We start from the raw sequence: 27,363 nt of genomic DNA on the forward strand, positions 1-27,363 counted from the left end.
AAAAAGACCATAAACACACTCCTGAACCTTGTGTAAAGCCTTCACAGAAGAGTTGAAGTGCTTATAGATGTAAAGGGTGGGCCCAGTCTCTTTCTTATTACTGAAACATGAACACTGACCTTAACTGAGGTGAGGCTTCCAGTTAAACCTGCAGTTCTCGGCCTCCTGGATGAGTTGTCCATGCCCTTTTGGAGCAATTTTGAAAGGCCAGTCAATACTGGGAAGGTCCACCTCTCTAAAGTGAAGAATCCTTCGTATACAGCTGAGAAATGCATCCAAAGTGTTGAATAGTGTGGTGGTTACACAAAGACCTGCACTTTTCTGACTGCATTGTGCCAAATGTAAAGTTTGGTGGAGGGGGGATCATGGCATGGGGTTGGGCTCTTAGTTTCAGTGAAAGATAATCTTAATGCTTCAGCAAACCAAATGATTTTGGACAACTTCATGTTCCCAAAAAAACCTTCCTGTTTCAACATGACTGTGTACCAGTGCACAAAACACTCAAAGTGAATTCAAAGTGATAGAACTTATTTGGGATTGAATACCATAAACACACTCCTAAACCTTGTGTAAAGCCTTCCTAGAAGAGTTGAAGCTGTTATAGTTGTAAAGAGTTGGCCCAGTCTCTTTATTATTATTAAAACATGAACACTGACCTTAACTGAGGCGAGGCTTCCAGTTCAACCTCCAGTTCTCGTCCTCCTGGATGAGTTGTCCATGCCCTTTTGGAGAAATTTTGGATGGCCAGTCATTCCTTTAGAGAGGTTCACCTGTCTAAAGTGAAGAATCCTTCGTATACAGCTGAGAAATGCATCTGAAGTGTGGAGTGGCTCTAAATTACCCACAATTCCCTGCTCGATTACAATGCAAACAAGCAGCAGTTTAAAAAGAGGCGGAGTCTGACTTCACATGGGTCGGAGGAGGAGTGTGCTAGTCTTCACCCTCCTGGTGTTGAGGCATCACTAGTGATAGGGGGAGTCCTAATGAGTGGGTTGGGTGATGAAAACTAGAAAAAGTGACTAAGCTGAAAAAAATATGATTTTAGCTATGATTGTGTAGTCTAAAGTATTAATTTTTAGAATTATGATGGATTTCGTTCACCAAAAGGCATAATATCCTGATATTGGCACTATTTCTATTTTTTTTTTCGCTGCTGCCCTTCAAATATGGAGAGGGATTAGTGTCAAATTAAAAACCAAACACTTTGATGAAAAAAATGGAAATGCAATCCACAAGATGCATTGCTTTTCCACACACTAACCAGCAGAATATGTGCCAAAATTAAATGCAAAACTACATTACATTATTTACATTTCACTGCACTTGATCTCTTTATTATAAAACAATACACTAGAATTTACATTTTTTAACATTCCAAATTGCTGAATTTGTGTCAGAATTGCTCACAAACCTCTATAAATGCAATTAGCTCAACTGCATTGCATACCACTGTGTGGCGCTAGCTGAGAGTGTGCAAAAGCAAATCACGATGCACAGGATTACAGTTTGTCTAGGAGAAGTGTGGAAATCGTGCCAAAATTTAATGTAAATTATTGATCACTGTCCAATCAGAACCCACTACTGAAACTGTGGCGGGGTCTCTTCATATATTTATGAAGTCCACCGCCTGAGTCCACCACTGCATTTTGTTGCCAACAATGTTTCTTCCTTTTCTAGGAATATGTGTGTGTGTGTGTGTGTGTGTGTGTGTGCAGAGATGTGTCAGGCCGATGGATGTCTATGTACACTGTAATTCTTTTGATGGCTCCAAATAAAACAAGCGTCCCGCGGCTTTATTTGTAAGGCAGAGCTAAAGCCTAAAATCCTTTAGGTCATTTTAACCATGTTAATGTAATCAGTATGATGAGGGCATTATTTTCTCTTCCCAAAACCATGCGGGATTCCACTGTACCGCTGCTCCTAGAAAGCCATATTTAATAAGTGCACATATTTAAAACTGCACTTCATTATGCAAAGTCAAACACAGCATTATGGATCAAAGTGACACTAAAGTCTAAAGTCAAACTGTTACTTACTGATCATATAGGACACTCTGTAGTTGTATAATAATTACAGACTGTAGTTATGTATCTGTTTCACTGTATACTTTATTATTATCCTCCTTATTTTCACCCTGATCTGACCTGATATATTACCACCATATACATCAACATACATGTGCGTCTAAAAAAGTATAGATTATCATTGAAAAGTAACTTTATTTCAGTAATTCTGTGAAAAAATGTGAAATTCATATATTATATAGATGTATTAAACACAGAGTGATCTATTTTAAGCCTTTATTTCTTTTATTGTTTAAAACCACAAAAATCAGTGTCTCAGAAAATTAGAATATTATATAAGACCAATTGGCATCAGTGTGAGCAGTGTGCCAAGTCCTGCTGGAAAATGAAATCCGCATCTCCATATAAGTTGTCAGTAGCAGAGGGAAGCTGTAAGATATGAAGTGCTGTAAGATTTTGTGGGAAAACAAAACTGCACTGACTTTAGACTTGATAATAGAACACAGTGGATCAACACCAGCAGATGACATGTCTCTCCAAACCATCACTGATTGGTGGAAACTTCACACTAGACCTCGAGCAGTTTGGACTGTGTGTCTCTCCACTCTTCCTCCAGACTCTGCTCCCTTGATTTACAAATGAAATGTAAAATTTACTAATGATCAGTGATGGTTTGGAGAGACATGTCATCTGCTGGTGTTGATCCACTGTGTTTTATTATCAAGTCTAAAGTCAGTGCAGTTTTGCTTTCCCACAAAATCTTACAGCACTTCATATCTTACAGCTTCCCTCTGCTACTGACAACTTTCATGGAGATGCAGATTTCATTTTCCAGCAGGACTTGGCACACTGCCCACAGTACTGACAAAAAAGTACCAATGGGTCTTATATAATATTCTAATTTTCTGAGACACTGATTTTTGGGTTTTCATTGGCTGTAAACCATAATCATTATCAACAATAAAAGAAATAAACACTTAAAATAGATCACTCTGTGTTTAATACATCTATATAATATATGAGTTTCACATTTTGAAGTGAATTACTGAATTAAAGTAACTTTTCAATGATATTCTATTTTTTAAGATGCATCTGTATATTGAGAAGCACAGAACAGAGGGAGGTGTAATGAGAAGAATCAGCCACACAGTGGAGCTCTCTCACTTCATCTGCCTTCCAGAGCACTGACATTTCTTTTCTCTTTTAATTTGTGCAGTTATTATTAAAAAGTGCTTTTAAAGAGTGATCAGTCTAATACAGGGGTGTCCAAACTTTTTTTGTTGGGGGCCAGAAGAAGAAATATATTTGAAGTCAGGGGCCACAGACTCTGCAATAAAACAAATAATGAAATATACCACTTTAAATAATACTTTTTCCTGATTATTTTCATTTACACACAATTTTACTTAACTTACTATCTTTATCTTTGACAGTTTTGTGTAAACTAAGATTTTTCAAATTGATGTTTAATTTCATGATGTCTCTTAATAATAAACTCCTTAATTACGGCAACTTTTAGACTCTTTGGCCCGTTTTTCTGCGCTAGAAATGCGCACTCTCTCCGCTTTTACACTCTTTGGCCCGTTTCTGACACCTAGCGTTCAAACTTTGAATCTCACAATCTCACGGGCCGTAGTTTGGACACCCCTGGTCTAATATAAACATGTTTTTCTACATTTATAATTACTATTATAAAATGTATCATACTCACATTTTTTCAGACTAACAAATAGATTATAAGATCAGACACAAAAAACAACAAAAAACAAGTGTTTCACATCTCTGTGGATGAATTAGTTCTATTCTTCTTTACCGAATTGTTTTAATTCAGACACATTGGAGGATTTTTTTTTTTTTGGTAAGCAGTGTTTTTTTTATTTTGGAACTCTCCCATGGAGACTTTTCCCCATTTTCACCCAGTCTATTTATTCTTATTATTGAATCATTAACATTAACTGACCTTAACTGAGGCTTTAGTGAGATCCTGCAGTTCTTTAAATGTTGTTCTGGGTTCTTTTTTTGGGACCTCCTGGATGAGTTGTTCATGCCCTTTTGGAGTAATTTCATTTGGTTGGTCAGTCACTCCTGGTAAGATTCACCAGTGTTCCATTTGTGTTTTCTCCATTAGTGAATAATAGTGAATCACTGTGGTTCTCTGGAGTCCCGAAGCTTTAGAAATGTGTTTATAACCTTGTCCAGACTGATAGATGATCAATGACTGTGTTTTTTAATCTGTTTTTACAGATCGGGGTATAATAATGTGCTGCTTTTTGAGATGTTTGATCTACTTCATGTTGTCAGACAGGTTTAATCCCTATCTATCTCTATAGAGGAGAATACGCACTTAAAATGAGTCCAACATGAATGAATTCACATGAAGCAACTGAGCAAAATCATTTCATACTGAAATATGTACTCATATCCACAACACAGAACTATAGCAAATGTTTCAGCACCTCAGACGTCATCATTTTTCATTTTATCATGTTAAACTCCAGTTATAAGACTTTTAAACATGCTCTACCTGTTTTTCCAGGATCAGCTCATCAACTAATCAGCTCACAGTAACAGTAATGTTTTGCTTTTTTAGTAAAATACATTATTCTACTTTCTAAAATGAAAGAAATACTCAGAACAAGTAGTTTGGACCTGTGGTTTTCTCTTTTTTTCCTCTGTATTTCCTTTGGCAGTATGTAGCCGCTGCTCCTGACTCCCAGTCGATGACTGGGTCAGATATCTAGCATGCTAAATCCCCAATTTGCCTCTGAGCAGAGTTTTTGTCGTAAATGTCACCTGTTTTACTGTTTGCAACTAGGAGAATTAAAAGAATGGTTTCATAAATACAAACTTAAAGGAGGCAATAATAACTTTAATAACTTTAAAAGTGCACAAGAAGCTTATATAAAAAAAACACTGTTTACTGCTGTTTACAACCCGTAGCATGACCTATTCTCTATGGCCTATAAAGGTGCAAAAAGCGATTTATTTATCTGCAGGGGCAAAACATGCCCCATATCATCCATTCTAAAGCATGTTTGGACAAACTGTAAAAAATTACTGGATTTTAGAAAGCTGCAGGAGAACAGAGGTGGGCTATTCAACCCTTTATCATATTTTACTACATTAAAAAAATACAGGAGTTGGACAATGAAACTGAAACACCTTTGGTCATTTTAGTGTGGGAGGTTTCATGGCTAAATTGGAGCAGCCTGGTGACCAATCTTCATTAATTGCACATTATTGCACCAGTAAGAGCAGAGTGTGAAGGTTCAATTAGCAGGGTAAGAGCACAGTTCTGCTCTAAATATTGCAATGCACACAACATTATGGGAGACATACCAGACTTCAAAAGAGGACAAATTGTTGGTGCACGTCTTGCTGGAGCATCTGTGACCATGACAGCAAGTCTTTGTGATGTATCAAGAGCCACGGTATCCACGGTAATGTCAGCATACCACCAAGAAGGACCAACCACATCCAACAGGATTAACTGTGGACGCTGTAAGAGGAAGCTGTCCGAAAGGGATGTTCGGGTGCTAACCCGGATTGTATCCAAAAAAAACCTGTATTAGTAATAATGGCATGGTAATAATGATAATAATGATACAGTATATATATAAAACACCATAGACACACACACACAGAGCACATAGACGGTTGTGCAGCGCCCCTGCTGGAGTGCATTGGTAATAACTTTATTGCAAAAATACAAGTTCCCTCCGCCCCAAGCATTTACAAATGAGTCCCAAACAGGAAAACCATTGAAATGCCATTATTTCCTCTTGGAGAAATCCACCGTTCTCTCTGGCTACAGCTAGCATTCAAAGGCTGTTATTTTGTACAGACATTAATATGTACATATTTGACAATTCAGCAAGGAAATCACTTTCTTCCTCAGTTAAAAGGGAAATCATTAAAAACGAACAAATCAAAAAACGAACGAACGAACGAACAATCAAAACAACAACTTGGGTTCGTCCCAGTCTGACTCTTTGCTGGTTGTTCAGGAGAGAGTGCGTTTTGTTGCATAGCATACTCGTGCGCCACCATTTGCTGCTACATTCTCAAACATCCTTTAGATGACGATAATACGGATTTTTAAAAAAATGGTAAAATGGTAAAATGTTAAAATGTTAAGATGGGGGTCTTCTTTGTGTTAGTGCCAATCTTTGGTTGAGACTACGTTAAATAAAGTGAATGAAGTGAATAAAGCGTCATAAAGTGGCATCTATAAATATCACGTATTCGTATGTATTTAAAGTACTGTATGCTCTAATGAACATGATTAAGTAGATCACTGTCAACGAATCGTATCAATCATGTTAATAAGAGGAAAAAGAAAAATCTCATATTTATTCTCATATTAATGCAAAAATAGCTTAATGTGTATCACACATGTATGTGACCAATAAGACCAATAAATTAGATACTACTGCAATTAATACTGCAATACTTTTACAGTTTTAATAGTTTTAATAAACTGTACTCTGAAACTGTAATCTGAGATGGGATTTTGTGTCAACAATGTACAGGTGCATCAAAAAAAATTTGAAAAATGATCATTGAAACGTTATTTTATTTCAGTGATTCAGTTCAAAATGTGAAACTCATATATTATATATTATATATGTATTACACACAGAGTGATCTATTTTAAGCGTTTATTTATTTTATTGTTGATGATTATTTATGGCTTACAGCCAATGAAAACCTGAAAAAAAAAAAAAATTATGTCTCAGAAAATGTGAATATTATATAAGACCAAGTCCTGCTGGAAAATAAAATCCGCATCTCCTTAACAGCTGTGATAACTCTTAATAAAGATGTGGACTTCATTTTCCAGCAGGACTTGGCACACTGCCCACAGCACTGCCAAAAGTACCAATTCATCTTATATAAAATTCAAATTTTCTGAGACACTGATTTTTGAGTTTTTATTTTATTTTATTGAAATAAAGTAACTTTTCAATGATACTCAACGTTTTTTTTTTTGTTTTGTTTTTTTTAGATGCACCTGTATGTCAAATATATGTGGTTTATGTATTAGTCTGATAAATATGTAAATATGCTTACAGCATAATAAACTATTCTTTTTTTCTTTTCCTTTTTTCTTTTATTCAAAGCTTGTGCAAAAAAGTTCAGTACGTTCAAAAAACCTTTAAAGCCCGTTTAGAAGGCTTCTTCTAAATTTCTTCTAAATTATTTTAATTTTATTATTTGATCAGTAGCTCTTTAGATCTTTAACCAGGTTTAACCTGGTTAGGCTCACACGTTATACAAGTTTCATTTAAAGTTAAATTTAATTTAATCTCAATTTATTTTCTTTTTTTTTTCGTAAATAAAGGTTCCAAAGAGACGTAAAAGTGCATGACTGGAATCACTCTACATGACTGAGCCCCTTCCGCCCTTTAAATCCACCTTTAAATGCTTGTTTCAGCCTCGTAGCTACGATATCGGTGTCACTGCAGGTTATAGAAAAGGAAATAAAAAGAAAGCTTAACTTGGCATATCTCCCTGTACAAACGGGAGAACTGTCAATAGAATTAAAATAGCAGTTTGACTCCAGCTTTACACTTCTGAAGTGTACTATACTCGTCTTAATGCAGATAATTATAACCACTAAAATTGTTTTTTTTTTTTTGTTTTTTTTTTATTAACATTCCATAATGTCATAACGTAGAGTTTCTCCATTCCTCTGGATATTTCTTAAGTATTCATAGCGTTCATACTTGTTTTTTTTTCCTTTTTCTTTTTTACAATAAATTCAGTTTTATTAGTGTATATTCAGTCACAACGAGTAAAGCAGTCTTTGCCTGTAACACTAGACATAAAACGGGTGTGTGCTACAGGGAATGCCCATACAAGAGGAGGAGGAAGAAGAAGAAGAAGAAGAAGGTCAAGTTAGTCCCGTCCAATCGCCACGCCAGGGCTGTGTACACACACTTACACACTCACACTCGTATACACACACTCACAATCGTATACACACACTCACACATAAAGTCAAGTGAATGTGAAACTAGTTACACCCCCTTAAAAACCTTCGTATTTTTGAACATATTTAAAAAAATAAAAATAAAAAAATCCTACGTCCATATGAGCTTCATTCGCAGTTCTGTGAAACATGGTGTTGGTAGTATTATTATCATAGTTTGAGCCTGTTTTGACAGAATCATGAATTCTGAATTATATCAGAGAATAATTCTAAAGGAAATTGTCAAGCAGGAACTGTTATCTGTCCATGAACACAAGAGAATCTCAAGAGAAGTTGGGTCACGCAACAAGACGATGACCCTGAGCACACTGAGCACAAAGTTAAAGAATTAAAAAGAAAGAAAAGTTAATTTTGAAATTTTTGAAATGGCAAAAGTCAAATTCCTAAACTTAATCTACTGCAAATGTTGTGGAAGCAGCTGAAAAGTTATTGTACTTGTTGCAGTTTTACTGAACGCAAAGTTTCCCATACTTTTATCACTCAGAACATATAACCATATGAGCTTCATTTGCGGTTTTGCTAAAGACGACGTGGACATTTAACTATAAGCATAAAAATCTTTTCTCATCTGTGAAACATGGTGGTGGTAGTATTATCATGGTTTGGGCTTGTGTCGCTGCATCTGGGCCAGAGAACGGCTTGCATTCATCGACAGAACCGTGAATTCTGAATTATATCAGAGAATAATTCTAAACGAATTTGTCAAGCAGGACATCTGTCCATAAACTCAATCTCAAGAGAAGCTGGGTCACACAACAAGACGGTGACCCTGAGCACACAAGTCGTTCTTCTAAAGAATAGTTAAACAAGAATAACGTTAATTTAGATTTTTTTAAAACCTTAATCCAATGGAAATGCTGTAGAAGCATATGTCTATGAACTGAATCCCGAGAACATGGGTCATGCAGCAAGACAATGACCCTAAGCACACAAGTCGTTCTAACAAAAAATAGTTCAAGACGAACAAAGTTAATTTCTAAAGTTCACGTTTTGATTTTAAAGTTAATGTTTCGTTATTGCATTTTTTTGTTGCAAAGGGATGAAAATCACACCAGATACTGAAAGCAAAGCTTCACTTTTTTTCCACTCACAAATATGTTAAATTGGATCATTTTCCTCAATATATAAATTATCAAGTATAATATTTTTGTCTCATTTGTTTGTCTCACTGGGTTTCTTTTTATCTACTTTTTGCTTGTGCAAAACAACACTACATTCCGAAATGGTTACATTTCATTGAGAAAGCTCTTTTAAATCTATTTATTCAGTAGCTATTGGAGTTTAATGCTTGTTCTTTAACTAGTTTGGCTCACAAATTAGCAGTTAGTTCAAATTCAATTTATTCTTAAATGTTAATTAATTATTCATGCAACAAACACTGAAAATGAAAGCATCAGACAGCTGAGAGAATTCTGCATGGAGGAGTGGGAAAGATGTGGTCAGAGATTTGTAGATGTATAGAAAGAAGCTGAAGTGAGAAATACCAGCCTTTAGGCAATAGAGGATCCTTATAACACACATATATATATATATATATATATATATATATATATATATATATATATATATATATATATATCTTTTGTTCATTGCATTATACATACAAATATATATTTTGTCAAATGTTAAAAAAAATGTTTTGAGTTTTATTCAGTGTTTCTTAATACTGTTTAAATGAAGCTCACACATACATATGATCAAATACTGTAAATTCAACAAGACAAGGGTTTTTAATGGGATGTCCTAACCATTTCACAAGATTGCCCGCCCATACACACACACACACACACAGAGCATCAGAGCTAAGAGATGAAGAGGTAAAAAAAAAAAAGAATACATCTTCTTTCCACTTTGCTCTTTTTCTTTCTTGTTTAGTTTGTTTTAAACAGGGTCTATAAGTACTTAGTTGGTAATAAATCAGTACAAGCTATATACACTACTTACCCTTCCTTACCCTACAAAATAAAAGTTTCTTTCAAAAACAACAAAAAAACAGCAGAGTGGAAGAAAAGGAAGAATTCATTTTTTGAGAATTTTTCAATTCTTGCTTTTGTGGGATAAGAAAGAGGGAAGAGGGAGGAGGACAATGGCTTTCTGTCGTTTTATTTAAAAGGAGATTTAATAGGAGCCTCCACACACACACACACACAAACACTCATGTTAATCATGTCCGCTGTGAAGAGGCTAAATGGAACTCACCGATATTAAAACGTTAGCCGGAGCGCCGCTGGCCGACGCTAACTCCGCAGCTCCGTGCGGTGTGTTTAATTAAGCTAAGTGCTCGGAGTGCGCCGTCCCTCTGCGGGAGCTTTCTGAGTCTCACAGCCTCCCCTGTTCCACAGCACGCTGCTATCCTGACCCTGCCAGTCACACACACATTCATACACACTTATACACACACTCACACACTCATATACACTCACACTCATACACTAAAAGGTACGTGTCCACTTGCACTTTTCTTCAATGCATCACTTGCCTCTCTCTTTGTTGAGGCGTATCTGTGATGTTCTTGAATGCAAGCGAGGCAACCAAACAGTAGGGGTTTAATAAAGTATCGATATATTAAAGTATCGCAATATCTTGTTTTGCAGTACTGCACTTATTTTCTTAAACACTATTTAGAAAGGATTTTTAAATAAGAGTACACTTAAAGATTGGCCCACAATACACTTAACATGGCAACCCTTGTTGCCAAAACAATCTGAAAAGTCTATTGATTTTTTTGTGCATTATTAAACCAAACCTCTACAAACTATTTTATTTTTTGTAATTCTGTTATTTATTATTATTATCATTATAATCGGGGTCTTTAAAAATAGATAAACAATAAAAAATATGGGTTTTTTTTATTTCTATAGAATGTATGAAATTTATACTACATAAAACTTTATTTATTGTGGTGCAGTCGTAGATTCTTTGAATATTTTTGTTCTTTAAAAAAATGATGTTTTGTCTTATTATTATAAATATAAATCACAAAAATGGCCTGAAATATTGCAATATTATTTTAGGGCCAAATCGACTATTTCTGCTGTACTTCAACTGCTCTTTAAGTGTGGAGCTTAAAAACATTTCATTTTAAGACTCAAGTAAATTTTTGCTACTTTTAGTCAAGTCTGGATCTCTAGTACTTGTTTTGTACATATCTCTGGACATTAATGATGAAATCATACACTAGTTGAAATATGAATTGGACTAGCACGCTATTATTCATAATACGTTTCACGGCCTCGCTATGTTTCCCTGTGTTTTCCCCATTTCCTAGTGTGTTTCTCCAGTAGTTTTCCGTCACGTGTTTGTAATTTGTAGCTCCGCCCCTCGTTACCTGTCTCCCCAGGTGTTCAGTGTTTTATGTTACTATATATAGTACCGTTTTGTCTATGTTTATCGGTCGGTCTTTGCACCTTCCTCTGTCGTTTGTGTCACCACGTTTGCTTAGTTAGTTCACGGTTTTCGTCACGCTACGTTTATCTCTCGTAGATATTTCCTGAGATATTTCCTGTCACGTTTATTTTCTGTCTGTTTCCTTGTTTATACCTGTATATATTTACGTATTTGTCCTTTGTATATATTCCCTAGCTCTGTTTAGTCACTTTCTGTTTAGCTTAGCTCTTTGTTGCTTTTCCCTGTTTGTTTATGTACATATATATATATATATATATATATATATATATATATATATATATATATATATATATATATATATATTCGTTATTCCCTTATTTGTTTATTTGTTTATTTGTTATTTATTAAAGTTTGTTCTTACCCGCATATAAATCCACCTCCCGTCTGCTCTGCTTCATCGTCTGCTCCAACGTCACAATACGCTTAACATGGCTTCTTTGGCTGTGGAGATCTGCGCAAGTGCAGCAGCCAGAATGAGATAAAAATAGATTTATATTTTGTGCAATTTTTAAAGCAAAATCTACAAACATAGTGCTCGTAGTATTTCTAGTACAAGTGAACAGACTTGTATATTCGGGGTGTATTCATTTGCATAAAGTTAAAACTGGATGCTGGATGTGACACCATTGGAATGAATGGATTGGATGCTTTGAGGCAAAAAGGCAAGTGGACACGTATCAATACACATACACTCCTGCACATCTCCACTGTCATCTGTTCAGCCCTGTTCCTTCCTTCAGGATGCTGTGTGTGTGTATGTGTGTGTGTGGGTGGGTGGGTGTGTGTGTGCTAGCTAGCATTAGCCAGGAGGGGAAAGCATTAAGCAGAGGGAGGGGGACTAAAGAAGGAAAGGAGGAGGAGGAGGCTGTCCCAGATTCATTATGCATGACCAGGGATGGAGAGAGGGCAGAGCAAGAGGAGTCTGCCAAGATTTAAATAAAAAAATAAAAGAAAAAAAGGGAGAAAAAGAGAGTTAAAAAAGAGAGAAAGAGAGAGAGAGAAGAAGGAAGTAAGGAAGACACAGGAGTATAACAGAGCAGGTGACAGGAGCCCATAATATATAGTATAGGCCTGCAGTAAAAGCAGTAACGGAGCCGCAGCTAAGCCGAGCGAGGCTCACGTGATCAGGGATTACAGGGGTGCGTACGGCGTCACATCAACGTCAGAAGTCAGGGGGCGCCAAAAATAACAGGTGAAAAATATTAACGAGCTTGTTTTAACATTGTGTGTGTGTAAATTAACTTCTCGTGAGTGCAAATGTAAAAACAAAAAAAGATTTTTGTGTGCACGCTGAACAGAATATCGCTCTTGTTTTTTTATCTCTCGAATTCACAGTTGTCCTCGCGCGTCATGATATTTCTGCGCTCGAGTTTTGAAAGAGGTGGTTTTGACAGTTTGGGGGCGGAGTCAGAGTCATCTCCCTCAGCGAATGCTATTGGCTATTGCTATTAATATCTCCAGGGTTTGTGACGGACCGCCTTCCTCCTCCAGCTTGTGGAAAGAAGAACAGAAGGAGAGTTAGCCAGCTGGCTATGCTAACATCCAAACAACCCGCTCTCTGGCTCACCGGCTCTCCAAGCGAACAACAGCGTAGAGCCAGACACTCCATGCACTAAACCCAGGCTAACAGAGCCGGCGCGCCGGAGAGCAGGTTGTTTGGATGTTAGCATAGCCAGCTAGCTAACTCTCCTGCTCTCCTTCTTTCTCCGCCCTCCTCCTCCGATGCTCTGCACTGTCACTGGGTTTGATAAAGCTGCTCATCATTGAGTGAATCAAGAGATCAAGCTGATCTTATAAGAAGATCATCAGAAGAAGATTTAAACTGCTGCAGCATTGTCGAGTAGCATCACAGCGCTAACGCTCGGAGGAAAGCGCAGCGACTTTCGGTTCTGATACATCAGCTCACAGACGCAGCCTTATGCTGATCCACATCACCCTAAAAGTGATTAGGCGAACAGCAGCGTAGAGCCGGTCGCTGCAAGCAATGAACCTGTTGTTTGGATGTTAGCATAGCCAGCTAGCTAACTCACCTTCTGTTCTTCTTTCCCCGCCCTCCTCCTCCGGCTGTTGTTAGTAGGCGGTCCGTCTCAAACCCTGGAGATATCAATAGCAATAGCCAATAGCATTCGCTGAGAGGCGACTCTGACTCCGCCCACAAACTGTCAAAACCACCCCTTTCAAAACTCGAGCACAAAAACTCACTCGAGTGAAAACAGGAGAAATGTGAATTTGAGAGGAAAAAGACACCCAAGAGGAGAAAAAGGAAGTTCCAGAGCGATATTCTGTTCAACCTTTTTTTTTGCTCAATAGAGTCTCACATTTGTGCTCGCGAGAAATTAATTTACACACAATGTTATTAAATGTTAAAACACGCTGGTTAATTTTTTTCACCTGTTATTTTTGACACTGATGTGCCGCCGTAGGTGCGTTCCTCCGCTAACGCCGCTAATTCTCCAGGGGTTAGGTGTAGCTAGTAGCTGGGGGGGTAACATACACCCTCAGGCCTGGGAGGAGGAGATCGCTGGGATGGTGTGGATGTAGATGCAGCGTCTGGGGAGAAGCTCCAGGCCTGGAGGGCTCGGCCCGCCCCCTGCCGGTCGACGGCCAGTCCAGTGCTGAGAGACTGTCCCAGGGGCGGAGACGCCCGGACCCCCGCCGCGCTTCGCCGCCGCCGCTGTAGTTCAGTGCCGGAACGCAGCGCTGCCCACCGTAGGGAGCTTCACCCCCGTCAAACACAGCCAGAAGCTCGGGGACCCTCTGGACACGTCCTGCGGGGGGAGGGAGGGTGGAGTGTGAAGGACAGGATCCAAAACCAAACCAATCCAGAAAAGAACAAACTATAAACAACTAAAGCAGAAAGTCTTCCACGGCAACGGAACAAAGAATAAAGTACAAAAAACATTAGCAAAAAAAACAAAAAAGAAGAGAAGCGCACAGTAAAATTCACATTTCTGGAGAAGATAGAGCTGGATGGTATTGATGAATAAAAATTTGGCATCCCGAGAGATGGGGATGGGGATATCACATGGGCCGAATTGGTGGCATTTCCATCCCCAGGACATATATACATATATTCATATATACGTATATACATATATAAAAGAGCACACAAAATTAACCAAAAATACATTTTATTATTAAGCATTCTTATTAAGTGTTTTGTACATTGATCTAATTGCAAAACTAATATATGTCATTAAAAACATTAATAAAAACTATTTAGTGCACTGAAAAAATAGCAAAGCATTTGTTACCTGTCCCCCACCCTCTAACTATAAACTTTACCATGAAATATAAATATTAAAATCCTTCAGAGACATAATTTTGTTTGCATTGTTGTGTGACTCCGAATCCCTTCCGTGCTTTAAATTTTAATATTTAAGTAAAAATACACATTTTAGTTGTGTCCCTGGGTTTCACTCAGTCCTGTTTCCGTAACACATCACCCTGATCATCACTCAACTACAAGTCTCATTAGTTTTTCTGTATATTTAATCTTATTGTAACGATCACTGAGGACGTCAATCTCAACACTCTGTCCTGTTATCTAAATTAATTCTTATTTTTGTTTATTTTTAAAAGCTGGTTCCAAAACCAGCTGACCAATGGAGATTTAAGGGGAATGCCTTCTTCTAAGCCCCGCCCACCTGTGAAAAGACTGCCAAAACTCAAAAGCAAAAAACTGAAGCAGAAGCAAACGAGTGATTCCAGAAGCAAAAGTCTTTAGCAGAAAAATAAAAAAAAATCCACAGAAAATTCACAAAAACACACAAAGTAAAGCAATGACTGACAAAATCCAAACTAAAATAATTTTAAAATAACTACAAAGGATAATAAAGTAACCAAGTATATTTAAAAATATATATTTGCTATATATTTTTTCTCTTTTGAACTTGCAACATACAATTTTTCCTTTTAATTTTTTTTTAAATGTGATTGCAGATTTTTTTTTTTTTTTTTTTTTGTGTAAAATGTTTGGCACAAAATTCACTCCATATTTACCTCCCTCCAGAAATATGAACAAGCTTACCCTTCTAAATATCTATATGGCATATATTTTGAGTTAAGTTTTCCATGGTAGACATTTTCGTTTAGTTTTTATTATTTGACAAATAATATTTATCGTCGTAGTTTTCAAGTATAAATTTTGATTTCGTTTTCATCTTGTTTTCATAATGGAAAACAGGTCGTCAGCTAAGATTTTTAGTCATAGTTTTCATTGACAAAATTAACACTGCTGAAGAGCTAGCTGAGGGTACTTCTCCTTTAAAGTCAGGGTTTGATTTGATACATTAAATTACATTACATTACATTACATTACATTACATTACATTTGGCAGACGCTTTTGTCCAAAGTGACCTACAATAGTGTAGTACAAACGTAATAGAAGTTAAAAGGTAAAAACATCTTTAGATGTCAAAGGGAAATAATGGGATAGAGGAGTGAAGAAGGAAATGAAGTTAGTAGTAGTTAGTGTGTTAGAGGTGTTAGGAGAGTAGGTGCTATTTGAAGAGCTCTGTCTTCAGGAGTTTATTAAAGATAGTGAGAGATTCTCCTGATCTGGTAGTAGAAGGTAGTTAGTTAGAGGTGTTAGGAGAGTAAGTGCTCTGTGAAGAGCTCTGTCTTCAGGAGTTTATTAAAGATAGTGAGAGATTCTCCTGATCTGGTAGTGGAAGGTAGTTAGTTAGAGGTGTTAGGAGAGTAAGAGCTCTTTGAAGAGCTCTGTCTTCAGGAGTTTATTAAAGATAGTGAGAGATCCTCCTGATCTGGTAGTAGAAGGTAGTTAGTTAGAGGTGTTAGGAGAGTAAGTGCTATTTGAAGAGCTCTGTCTTCAGGAGTTTATTAAAGATAGTGAGAGATTCTCCTGATCTGGTAGTAGAAGGTAGTTAGTTAGAGGTGTTAGGAGAGTAAGAGCTCTTTGAAGAGCTCTGTCTTCAGGAGTTTATTAAAGATAGTGAGAGATTCTCCTGATCTGGTAGTAGAAGGTAGTTAGTTAGAGGTGTTAGGAGAGTAAGTGCTCTGTGAAGAGCTCTGTCTTCAGGAGTTTATTAAAGACAGTGAGAGATTCTCCTGATCTGGTAGTGGAAGGTAGTTTGTTCCACCATTGGGGAACTCTGTATGAGGACAGTCTGGATTGCACTAATGACAGTAAACCAGTACAGACCACATACCAACCAGCACTAGTATAAAACCACCAGCACTCAGACTCAAAGCAACAACATGAACACTGGAGAGCAGAAAGCAGCACGAGGGATAAATGAAGAGCTTTCACTGCTACTGAAGCTCGAGAAGCTCATGGAGGTGGAGAGATGGGTCAGCTTTACCTGGGACATCCACACAAAGCCCAGGCTGCTGCTGAGGCGGCGCTGCAGAGGCAGGAGGATGGAGATGGAGGGGGTGGAGGGCGTGATGATGGGCTGATGGACACACAGGAGGATTGTGTGAGCATGAGAGCTGGGGGGAAATGTGACATGATGTGACCCTGGTATCCCCCAGCTTTGCATTTAAAGCAGATTTTGAAAGCATACGCACACACACACACACACACACACACACATACACACATACACGCACGTGTACACATGCATGCAACCATAACGAAAAGAAAAGAGAGAGAAAAACAAAGAGAAAGAAGGGAAGGGCAGAAAGAGAGAGGGAGAGGGGGAGTTAAATCCTCCACACATGGAAAAAAGAACCCGTATTCACCGAGGCACTTTAAGCATGTGTAGTTACAGCATGTGGACACAGGGTGGCAGTATGGCTCAGATGTGGTGGCTGGAGAGTGAGTGTGTGCGTGTGTGTGTGTGTGCGTGTGTGTGTGTGTGTGTGTGTGTGTGTGTGTGTGTGTGTGTGTGTGTGTGCGCACGCACCTGTGATTTTGTTTTGGATTTAAAAAAGCTCATACTGTCCACTGAGAAGTCACAGCATGCACTAGGGATGCACTGAATATTTGGCAACCAAATATATTCAAACATAAATGGCAAAAAATAAAAATAAAAAATAGAATAGAATTGATAGAATTCCACTGCTGAAGTAAATGTATTAAATAAAATTGCACTACTGAGGTAAATGTGTTAAATACCGCTCTATCAAGGTAAATTTGTTCATAGAATTGCACTACTGATATAAATTTGTTCATAGAATTGCACTACTGATGTAAATGTATTTAAAAAATGCACTACTGAGGTAAATGTGTTTAAAAAATGCACTACTGAGGCAAATGTGTTAAAATAATGCTCGATCAAGATAAATTTGTTCATAGAATTGCACTACTGAAGTAAAGTTATTCATAGAATTGCACTACTGAAGTAAATTTGTTAACAGAATTGCACTACTGAGGTAAATGTGTTAACAGAATAGCACTACTGAGGTTAGTGTTAATATAATGCTCTACTGAGGTAAATAAAATTGAACTACTGGGGTAAATTTATGAATATAATACGAATAGTTGGCAACCAAGTATATTCAAACATAAATGGCGAAAATAGAATTGATAGAATTGCACTATTGAGGTAAATATATTTAAAACATTGCACTACTGAGGTAAATGTGTTAAATTAATGCTCTGTCTACGTAAATTTGTTCATAGAATTGCACTACTGATATAAATTTGTTCATAGAATTGCACTACTGATGCAAATGTATTTATAAAATTGCACTACTGAGGTAAATGTGTTTAAAAAATGCACTACTGAGGCAAATGTGTTAAAATAATGCTCGATCAAGATAAATTTGTTCATATAATTGCACTACTGAAGTAAAGTTATTCATAGAATTGCACTACTGAAGTAAATTTGTTCATAGAATTGCACTACTGAGGTAAATCTGTTCATAGAATTGCACTACTGAAGTAAATTTGTTAACAGAATAGCACTACTGAGGTTAATGTGTTAATATAATGCTCTACTGAGGTAAATTTGCTAATAAAATTGAACTACTGGGGTAAATTTATGAATATAATACGAATAGTTGGCAACCAAGTATATTCAAACATAAATGGCAAAAATAGAATTGATAGAATTGCACTATTGAGGTAAATATATTTAAAACATTGCACTACTGAGGTAAATGTGTTAAATTAATGCTCTATCTACGTAAATTTGTTCATAGAATTGCACTATTGAGTGAGGTAAATTTGTTAACAGAATTGCACTGCTGAGGTAAATTTGTTAACAGAATTGCACTGCTGAGATAAATGTATTAATAGAATTGCACTACTTAGGTAAATGTATTTTAAAAAATGCACTACAGAGGTAAATGTGATAAAATAATGCTTTACTGAGGTAAATTTGTTAATAGAATTGCACTATTTAAGTAAATTTATTCATAGAATTGCCCTACTGAGGTACATTTGTTAATAGAATTGCACTAGTGGGGTAAATGTATTTTAAAAAATTGCACTATTGAGGTAAATGTATTAAAAGAATTGCACTATTGAGGTAAATGTATTGGTAGAACTCTGAACTACTGGGATAAATTTGGTATACTCCAAAAAGTTTTATGTTTTATGATCTTTTTTTTATAACAAGCATAAAACGTTGCTAGTAGTTTGTTTGCTAGGATTGCTAGGATTTTCTTTTTTTTTTTATAAAAATAAGAAATAAACTACAGTAAATTAGACATCACAGAGGAAATAAAGAATGGACAAAAAAAAGTATTATTATTATTGTTTCTCTTCTGAAGATATAAGATAAAGCTCTAAAGTTAACTAGTTAAGCAGCAGCAGCAGTTAGGTTGCTGAACTTTAACTGGGGCTCCACTGCTTTAGCTATGATATATCATCTGTATTGGGTGTTTGAAGGATTGTCCTCTTTCTTAGACAGAGGATTTCATCCCTAACTCTTATAACTCCAAAAGTACAGGTTACACTCAAAAACAAGGGGTAGGGCTACAAAAGAGAAATGGGATTTGGCCTCTGTGTTGGTCCTTTAACTTCCACCACCACAACCTACAGTCTACCAGATATCAGAGTCTACAGAAGCTGGTGGGCAGCTGGAGCCGTGCAGCTGTGCAGTGACTGAAAGTGAACAGGCGGCGCGCACCAATCAGGCTGAAGCGCCAGAGTGGGCGTGTGCTGAGGGTCATTCACGTGCAGAAGCGACAGTGCTGTGGTCATATTTCTATATTTCTGGGCCACATATCCCTTTCCCCCCTCCCTCGGTGCTCGGGTCCCTCCGCTAGCCCGTCGCCGAGCCCGTTTTAGCTCCTGCGCTAACCTCCTCTTTATCTTAGCCATTAATGAGCTCCTCTAAGTCCAGACTTCAAAGGCTGGAGCTGAATTACAGTAATGAACAGGCTGCGCTTCAGTTCTCAGCAGACAGGTCCAATTAGTGCTGGTGAATGTTTCATACGGCAGGTGACTTATGCAGTGTATAAACGAAGAACTCATAGGTGTATCATAGCGAGTGTGTGGGAAAAAGAGAGAGAGAGATAGAGAGAGAGAGAGAGGAAGTACAGTGTATCATAAAAGTGAGTACACGCCTCACATTTCTGCAGATATTTAAGTATATCTTTTTTTAATGGGACAACACTAACAAAATGACACTTTGATACAATAAAAACTAGTCTGTGTGCAGCATATATAACAGTCTCTTTAGACCATTGGACATGGTTCCTGTAATCCATGTCCTTTGTTGACAAAGCGAACTTCAGCGAACTATTTGCGAGCTTTCTTGTGTACAGACTTCAGAAGAGGCTTGTTTCTGGGGTGACAGCCATGCAAGCTCAGTGTCACATCCAAATGCTGTCTTTGAAACACACCTTTCACAAGGTTTTAAGAACTTTCAAGGCCTATTTTCAAGTTTTACCATGACCTTTCAGCTGTGGTATATATATATATATATATATATATATATATATATATATATATATATATATATATATATATATATATATATATATATATATGAACGTGAACATGGGAACTCTAGGGAAAACAGCACACACTGGAAGCTAGCAGGTCTCAAGCGAACTCCTTGTTGAATCAGTTGGAAGTTGGCTCCCCTTCATAGAGCCGCTTTTGTTTATTTCACTCACTCTTCCTTTCTTTATAATGCTATAGAATAATACAGTTATTAAAATTTAATTTAGCTGTGTTAAAAAAAAAAACAATAATAATTTATTCTTTGTATATTTTATTTACTTATTTAGTCAGATAGTTATTTATTGTAAAGTGAATGCTGTTTCAAGCACTTTTTCCAAAATTCCAGCACTTTCCAGGCCTGGAAAACAGGACGTTAAAATTCAAGCATTTTCCAGGATTTCAAGCCCCCTTATGAACCCTGTTGAAAGATAGGCACAGGGGTGCTGTCAGCATTGCAGCAGACATTGAGGAGGTAGGGGGTTCAGCCTGTCAGTGCTCAGACCATACACCACACACCACTACTTTAAATTGTTCTGCATGGCTATCACCCCAGAAGAGAGCCTCTTCTGAAGTCTGTACACAAGAAAGCCCAGAAACAGTTTGCTAAAGCCAAGCCAATAAAGGACATGGATTACTGGAACCATGCCCCATGGTTCAGAAATGTGAGGGGTGTACTCACTTTTGAGATACACTGTAGATTAGAGAGAGAGAGAGAAAGAGAAAGAGAAAGAGAGAGAAAGTGTAGAACCTACAAAGCTGCGAGAGACAGCGAGGCGGCCCTGCCGTCGTCCAATGGTGGTCCCGCTCAGGCTACGAGCGATGTGGCGCAGATGGTCAGCGTCGTACTGCTCCTGCAGCCCCTGATCTGCTACTGAGAACGGCTGTACAGAACAAACACCACAGAGTAAACATATAATATAATCACTATCCAACAAAAACACACTGCAAAAAATCCAATGGAAAAAGTAGACAAAATATATGTAAATTAAGAATCTCTAAATATTAGAATATAATTGAAACGTTACTTTATTTCAGTAATTCAGTTCAAATTTTTTAACTCATATCAGGGCTGGTCGATATGGCCCTAAAATAATATCACGATATTTCATGGTATTTTCGCAATAATGATACTCTTGGCGATATAACAAAATTAATTTTAAAAAAAATTAAAAGAATACACTACTGCAACAAAATTAAATCAAATTTTAGTATTGCATACAATATGATATAGCACACTTTTAACTAAGATATAAAAAAATACAAGAATTTGATCAGATTTGTAACAGAAGTCAATAATCCAGAATGTCATGATACTAATAATAATGCACTCCAAATATCTCTATATATCCAGAATTAAAGTAAAATAAATGATACTGGACAGATATAATCTAAAGTCTCTAGTAGATATATAATGGGAAATTAGAACAGTGTGAATTTTTTTTACTAAAAACAGTAAAAAAAAAAAAAGTAGTACCCCGATGTGATAATTAGGGGTGGGTGATATGATATGATATTTCAGGGTATAATATCGTTCACCATATTCAAAAATGTTGGTGATATTATTGCGTACGGTACGACATGGAACAATCCTCATATATATAACTCATATAATATATAGCTGTATTTCACACTAAATTAAAATCTGTGTTTCAGAACATTTGAATATTATATAAGACCAACTGGTACTTTTGGCAGTACTGTGGGCAGTGTGCCAAGTCCTGCTGGAAAATGAAATCCACATCTCCATAAAAGTTGTCAGCAGCAGAGGGAAGCATGAAGTGCTGTAAGATTTTGTGGGAAAACAAAACTGCACTGACTTTAGACTTTATAATAAAACACAGTGGATCAACACCAGCAGATGACATGTCTCTCCAAACCATCACTGATCATCAGTACATTTTACATTTCATTTAAAGTAAATCAAGGGAGCAGAGTCTGGAGGAAGAGTGGAGAGACACACAGTCTAAACTAAAAAAAAAAAAAGCTTGGCCATCTCAGATGAAAGAATATGCTAAATGATACATTTGCTGCCCATTTGCTTTGCTCTTAATGCTGTGCAGACACTGCATCAACATCTGATGACATGATATTAGATGATTAAGCCCCATTAATTCCGTCAGCACTGTGTAGATAATGCAGATAAAGCCATTAGACGGAAAACCAAGAATAAATACAACAAAATACAACAAAAAAAATCAGAGCACAGCAAACAGATAGACAGAAGATAAAAGGACACAGTGAAGAGTGGACAAACTCAACAGGCTTTTGCTTTCATTGCAATCTCAATGAGATCTTGTGTCTATGTTTAATTTTTTTGTTTTCCATTAGTTAGTAGCTGGGAACATTATGTGAGAAGCGTTCTAATAACGTTGTGATGCAAACAAATATTATGTTACACGTTTCCAGAACGTTCCTTAAACATGTAAGGCCCTATTTTATCGATCTATAGTGAGGGCACATAAAATATGCCTTGTGCATCTTGAAATGTGCAAAAGACATGAACTAATTCTCTTAAATGATCATGGGTGTGGTTAATTTTGGGCGTAACATAAAATAAACCAATCAGTGTGTCAGTAGTCATTCCCTTTAAGAGCTCGTTCATATCTTTGGCGCGTTCATATCTTAACAGCGCAGTGCTTTTGTGCGTCTCAGCAGAGACAGATACTGATCTGCTCATTCACACTGTGAAGATACACCAGCAGTTCATTTAAGGGAACAGCAATGTTATTTTATTCTTTATTCTGTTTATTGTTGAGTGAAAAGTCGAGTTTGCGCTCTGTAGCTCTGTAGCGCTGGGAGCACCTATAGGAACGGACTTTTATGATTGACTGTTGTCAGGGTTTTAATCAGTCAGTGGCGCACCATCAGTGTGTTTTCCTCCGGCAAAATATATGTAGCAATACACCAGAAATTGACCTAAACACACACAACACTTCCAGACCACTATGCACTACACATCAGTGTAGATTTATTCCTAAACTCTATTTTACGCTATTTTAACAGAGCAGGTGCAAGGCCTGAAAATAGAATGTTGATGGGGTGTAACATAGCAACAAGCATTGCGATAGAGCCATATGTCTATAATGTTACAGGCTAATCTTCCTGGAACCTTTTTAAAAGATTGTTAAACACTGCTGTTCTCATATTGTTTTCTGTTTTTGTGTAATAGTGCAAGTTCTCACCATGTTCAGGTGTGCAGTGTGACTGCAACAGCCCGGTGGACCGAATGCGGTTCTCTCCAGCTCAGCCGTAGGGGTCCGCGAGCGTCCCACCCCAGAGAGCAGCTTCCGCGCAGCAGCAGGAGGAGGAACTGTGCAAGGCAAGCAGATTATGTGATCCCCCGTGTATTGATTATTATAAAACAGCCATGATCCTCTGCGTAGTTTTAGCTCTTTAATTTCGCCCTGGAGCCGCTGGGTTTGTTAGGAAGTCTCAAGGTGACTCGCTTGTATTAAATGTACAAAGTGTGTAACATTTAAGCAAAAGACCACAAGAGGGAGTGTGTTTTCACGAATAACTTCGCGATAACACACAACCTCGAGTGTTCTATTGCTTTTATACATTTTTTTTTTTGCGAAAGAAGCCATTTCTGCAAGCACGCCACAAACAGAGTCGCCTGAGGTATGCTTTTGCATCACTCTCCCATACAGCTTCTCCTTGTGCAAAGTTGCGCTGTATTGTTGACCGATGCACAGTGACACCATCTGCAGCAAGATGATGCTGCAGCTCTTTGGAGGTGGTCTGTGGATTGTCCTTGACTGTTCTCACCATTCTTCTTCTCTGCCTTTCTGATATTTTTCTTGGCCTGCCACTTCTGGGCTTAACGAGAACTGTCCCTGTGGCCTTCCATTTCCTTACTATGTTCCTCACAGTGGAAACTGACAGGTTAAATCTCTGAGACAACTTTTTGTATCCTTCCCCTGAACAACTATGTTGAACAATCTTTGTTTTTAGATCATTTGAGAGTTGTTTTGATGAGCCCATGATGCCACTCTTCAGAGGAGATTCAAATAGGAGAACAACTTGCAAATGGCCACCTTAAATACCTTTTCTCATGATTGGATACACCTGGCTATGAAGTTCAAAGCTCAATGAGGCTACCAAACCAATTTTGTGCTTCAGTAAGTCAGTAAAAAGTAGTTAAGAGTATTCAAATCAATAAAATGATAAGGGTGCCCATACTTTTGCACCGGTCAAATTTTGGTTTAATGCATATTGCACATTTTCTGTTAGTACAATAAACCTCATTTCAATCCTGAAATATTACTGTGTCCATCAGTTATTAGATATATCAAACTGAAATGGCTGTTGCAAACACCCAAATATTTATAACTAAAAATGATTAAGATTATTAGGGGTGCCCAAACCTTTTCATATGACTGTATACTGTCATTCCATCTCAATCACCATCACTATTGCACTATTGTCTTCCGTCTTACGTATGTCTATTGTGTCCCTGCTGTATTGTACACATAGTGTCTCCCATTCTCTTTTATTATATCTATAATCTGTAACTGCTGTAAAATTTGGGAAGGAGAGTAATGTAATTTCAATTCTCTGTATGTCCTGTACATATGCAGTATTGACAATAAAAACTACTTGACTTGATTTTCTAAATAAAGGATTATCTTATCTTATCTTATCTTGTCTCATCTTAAAAACAGCAGGGTCAGCGTACCTGGTTTCCCCGAGGCCGGAGAGCTGGACCTCTGCAGGGCTCGGTTTGGACCGGAGCCCGCCTGCAGACTGGCCTGGTACAGGGAGTCCAGCTCAGAAAGCTCCTGGTCCTCTGCCTCCAGGTTGGGGTCTCGCTTGGGGATGATGTGGTGCTTGGGGAGGCTCCTGGTGCTCCTCAGTGGGGGGCTGCGTGGGGGGATGTGCCATCCAGAAGAGTGCGGGGAGACGGTGGGAGTGACGAGGTGGCTGTGGTCGGGGGGCGTGTCGTGGGGGCTGACCACAGCATCCGGGCGGTCCAGGCTCCAGGAAGACCACTGGCGGGCAGCGGCAGGAGCCTGTCTGGAGTTGCGTAGGGGCTGCCATAGCGGTCCTCTGGGATGCTCCTGGTCTGAATCAGGCTGTGGGCTGGGCGTGGCACTTGGATGGGAGCTCCAGTCTGGGCTGTGGGATGTGCTCCTCCAATGAGGTTGGGTAGGGACAGAGGTAGAGGAGGTAGAGGAGGGAGAGGGTGGACGTGGGGGACATTGCGGACGTTGCGGCTGAGACGTCTCTCTGTCCTCGCCCAGCACCCCCCAGAAATCCAGGGGAAGAGAGGGCAGGGAGATGGCCAGGTGCTTCCGGATGGGGCGGATCCGCACTCCTGAGGCCTGAAGAACATCCGACAGTCGAATGCCTCCCCATTCCTCCTCGTTCTGCGACAGCCAATCGCCTCCTTGAGTGGTGGGTTCTTGAGGGCGCGGCGGGCGAGGTGCAGAAGGGTGGGGGCCGCCAAGCGATGGGCAATTCAAAGCGGACAGCAAATTAGACGGGGGCGGCTGGACTGAAGGTGGCGGGCAAAGGGCAGCATCCTGACTGGCTTCCCACACCTCTTCCGGATTGTCTGTCAGCAGTACTTGGACCGGGCCAGGCTGTTCACTGCGACGAGAGCGCAAAAGAGCGTGATCAGACTCATCAGGACAAGATAGCAAACATCAAAAGTCAACAGAAGAACCCTTTTAAAGCATATACAGCTCTGGAATAAAATAAATAAGAGATCACTTCAGATTCTGAATCAGTTTTTCTGATTGTACTCTGCTATTTATAGGGATATATTTAAGTAAAATGAACACTAACGTTATAGAGTATTTAGAAAATGAGAAGTAACAAATATGAAATACAAAAAAAATGCAGAAAACTGTTTATTTTGGTGAGTAAAGCACTTCCATTTATGTACAGTAAGAGCTTAGATTTCCAAAATTTCTCCAGCACTAAAGGGGGGAATTTTTGCACCAGGAGTAAAGCCATAAAGTTATCCAAAAGCAGTGTGTAAGACTGGTGAAGGAGAACATGATGCCAAGATGCATTACAAAACTGTGAATAAAAACAGGGTTATTCCACTAAATATTGATTTCTGAACTCTTAAAACTTTATGAATATGAACTGGTTTTCTTTGCATTATTTGAGGTCTGAAAGCTCTGCATCTTTTTTTGTTCTTTCAGCCATTTCTCATTTTCTGCAAATAAATGCTCTAAATGGGAATATTTTTATTTGGAATTTGGGAGAAATGTTGTCTGTAGTTTATAGAATAAAACAACAATGTTCATTTTACTCAAACATAAACCTATAAATAGCAAAACCAGAGAAACTGATTCAGAAACTTTTTTTTTAAATCACACCAACCTGCAAGTTTACTCTGAAAGTTTTATATTTACACGTTTATACACATTTCCAGCAAATACAAAATGAACATATAATCTCTTTCAGACCTTGACACTGAAAGGGTCACTGATGAAAACCCAGTTTTTTACACACTCTGCACTAAGATTTATGATGATTTACTGCAATAAGAATTATGACCCTTTCAAGGGCACTTTAAAAGGCAGTAAGTCACCAAGAGACCATGCTGGAGGAGACTGAAGGTTCCCTTCCTCCTCTAGTCATGCACTACTTTTCATACAACACACACACACACACACACACACACACACACACACACACACACACACACACGCACACGTGTCAGTGTAACTGCGCTCGGCAGCTGATTCACTGTATGACCTTGACATCGTTTTCATAGCCAGTGCATAAACTGGAAGAGTTACAGAAGCAATAAATAAACCTTCCTCAACACAAATCCTGTAGATTTCATTGCACAGCTCTTATAACTGGAGCACAGGACATTCCTCTGCTCTCCAAACTGCGCTAAACTGACCCACAGAACAACCAAAAGCACAAAACACTCGCCACAGACGTCCTTATTTACTGTGGAGCTTAAAGAAATGGACTTATGAACAGCAGCAGATTCAAATACACAGGTTTATCCCTTAAAAATAACTAAACAACAGTAAGTAAGTAAGTAAGTAACTCGATACTGAGATCATGTGTAAAAATACAGCATTGTAAAAATAGTACTATG

At 38.1% G+C, this 27,363-nt stretch overlaps 1 protein-coding gene and 1 long non-coding RNA gene across 5 annotated transcripts in view; both read right to left on the reverse strand.

Annotated features, from left to right (window-relative positions):
* Positions 1-5,676: 5,676 nt before the first annotated feature.
* Positions 5,677-12,806, reverse strand: LOC125781195 (uncharacterized). The gene is made up of 2 exons (XR_007424409.1): positions 8,733-12,806; positions 5,677-8,252 (listed from the first exon to the last, which is right to left on the reverse strand). It is a non-coding gene; the product is annotated as an uncharacterized LOC125781195 (long non-coding RNA).
* A 1,211-nt stretch (positions 12,807-14,017) lies between these two features.
* usp54b (ubiquitin specific peptidase 54b) overlaps positions 14,018-27,363 on the reverse strand; it is a 207,348-nt gene continuing 194,002 nt past the window's right edge. For 2 of the 4 annotated variants that reach the window (XM_049464547.1, XM_049464550.1), the window contains 4 exons: positions 24,970-25,883; positions 23,474-23,601; positions 21,044-21,172; positions 16,195-16,845 (listed from right to left, as the gene is read on the reverse strand). In XM_049464547.1, the coding sequence (XP_049320504.1) occupies positions 16,636-16,845; positions 21,044-21,172; positions 23,474-23,601; positions 24,970-25,883 (1,381 nt within the window). In that variant the 3' untranslated portion in view covers positions 16,195-16,635. Of the gene's footprint in view, positions 14,196-16,194; positions 16,846-21,043; positions 21,173-23,473; positions 23,602-24,969; positions 25,884-27,363 lie in introns of those variants that run through there. The other 2 variants (XM_049464548.1, XM_049464549.1) reach the window with 2 other exon arrangements.

Source organism: Astyanax mexicanus, chromosome 15 (genome assembly GCF_023375975.1).
Source record: "Astyanax mexicanus isolate ESR-SI-001 chromosome 15, AstMex3_surface, whole genome shotgun sequence".
Lineage (NCBI taxonomy): Eukaryota > Metazoa > Chordata > Actinopteri > Characiformes > Acestrorhamphidae > Astyanax > Astyanax mexicanus.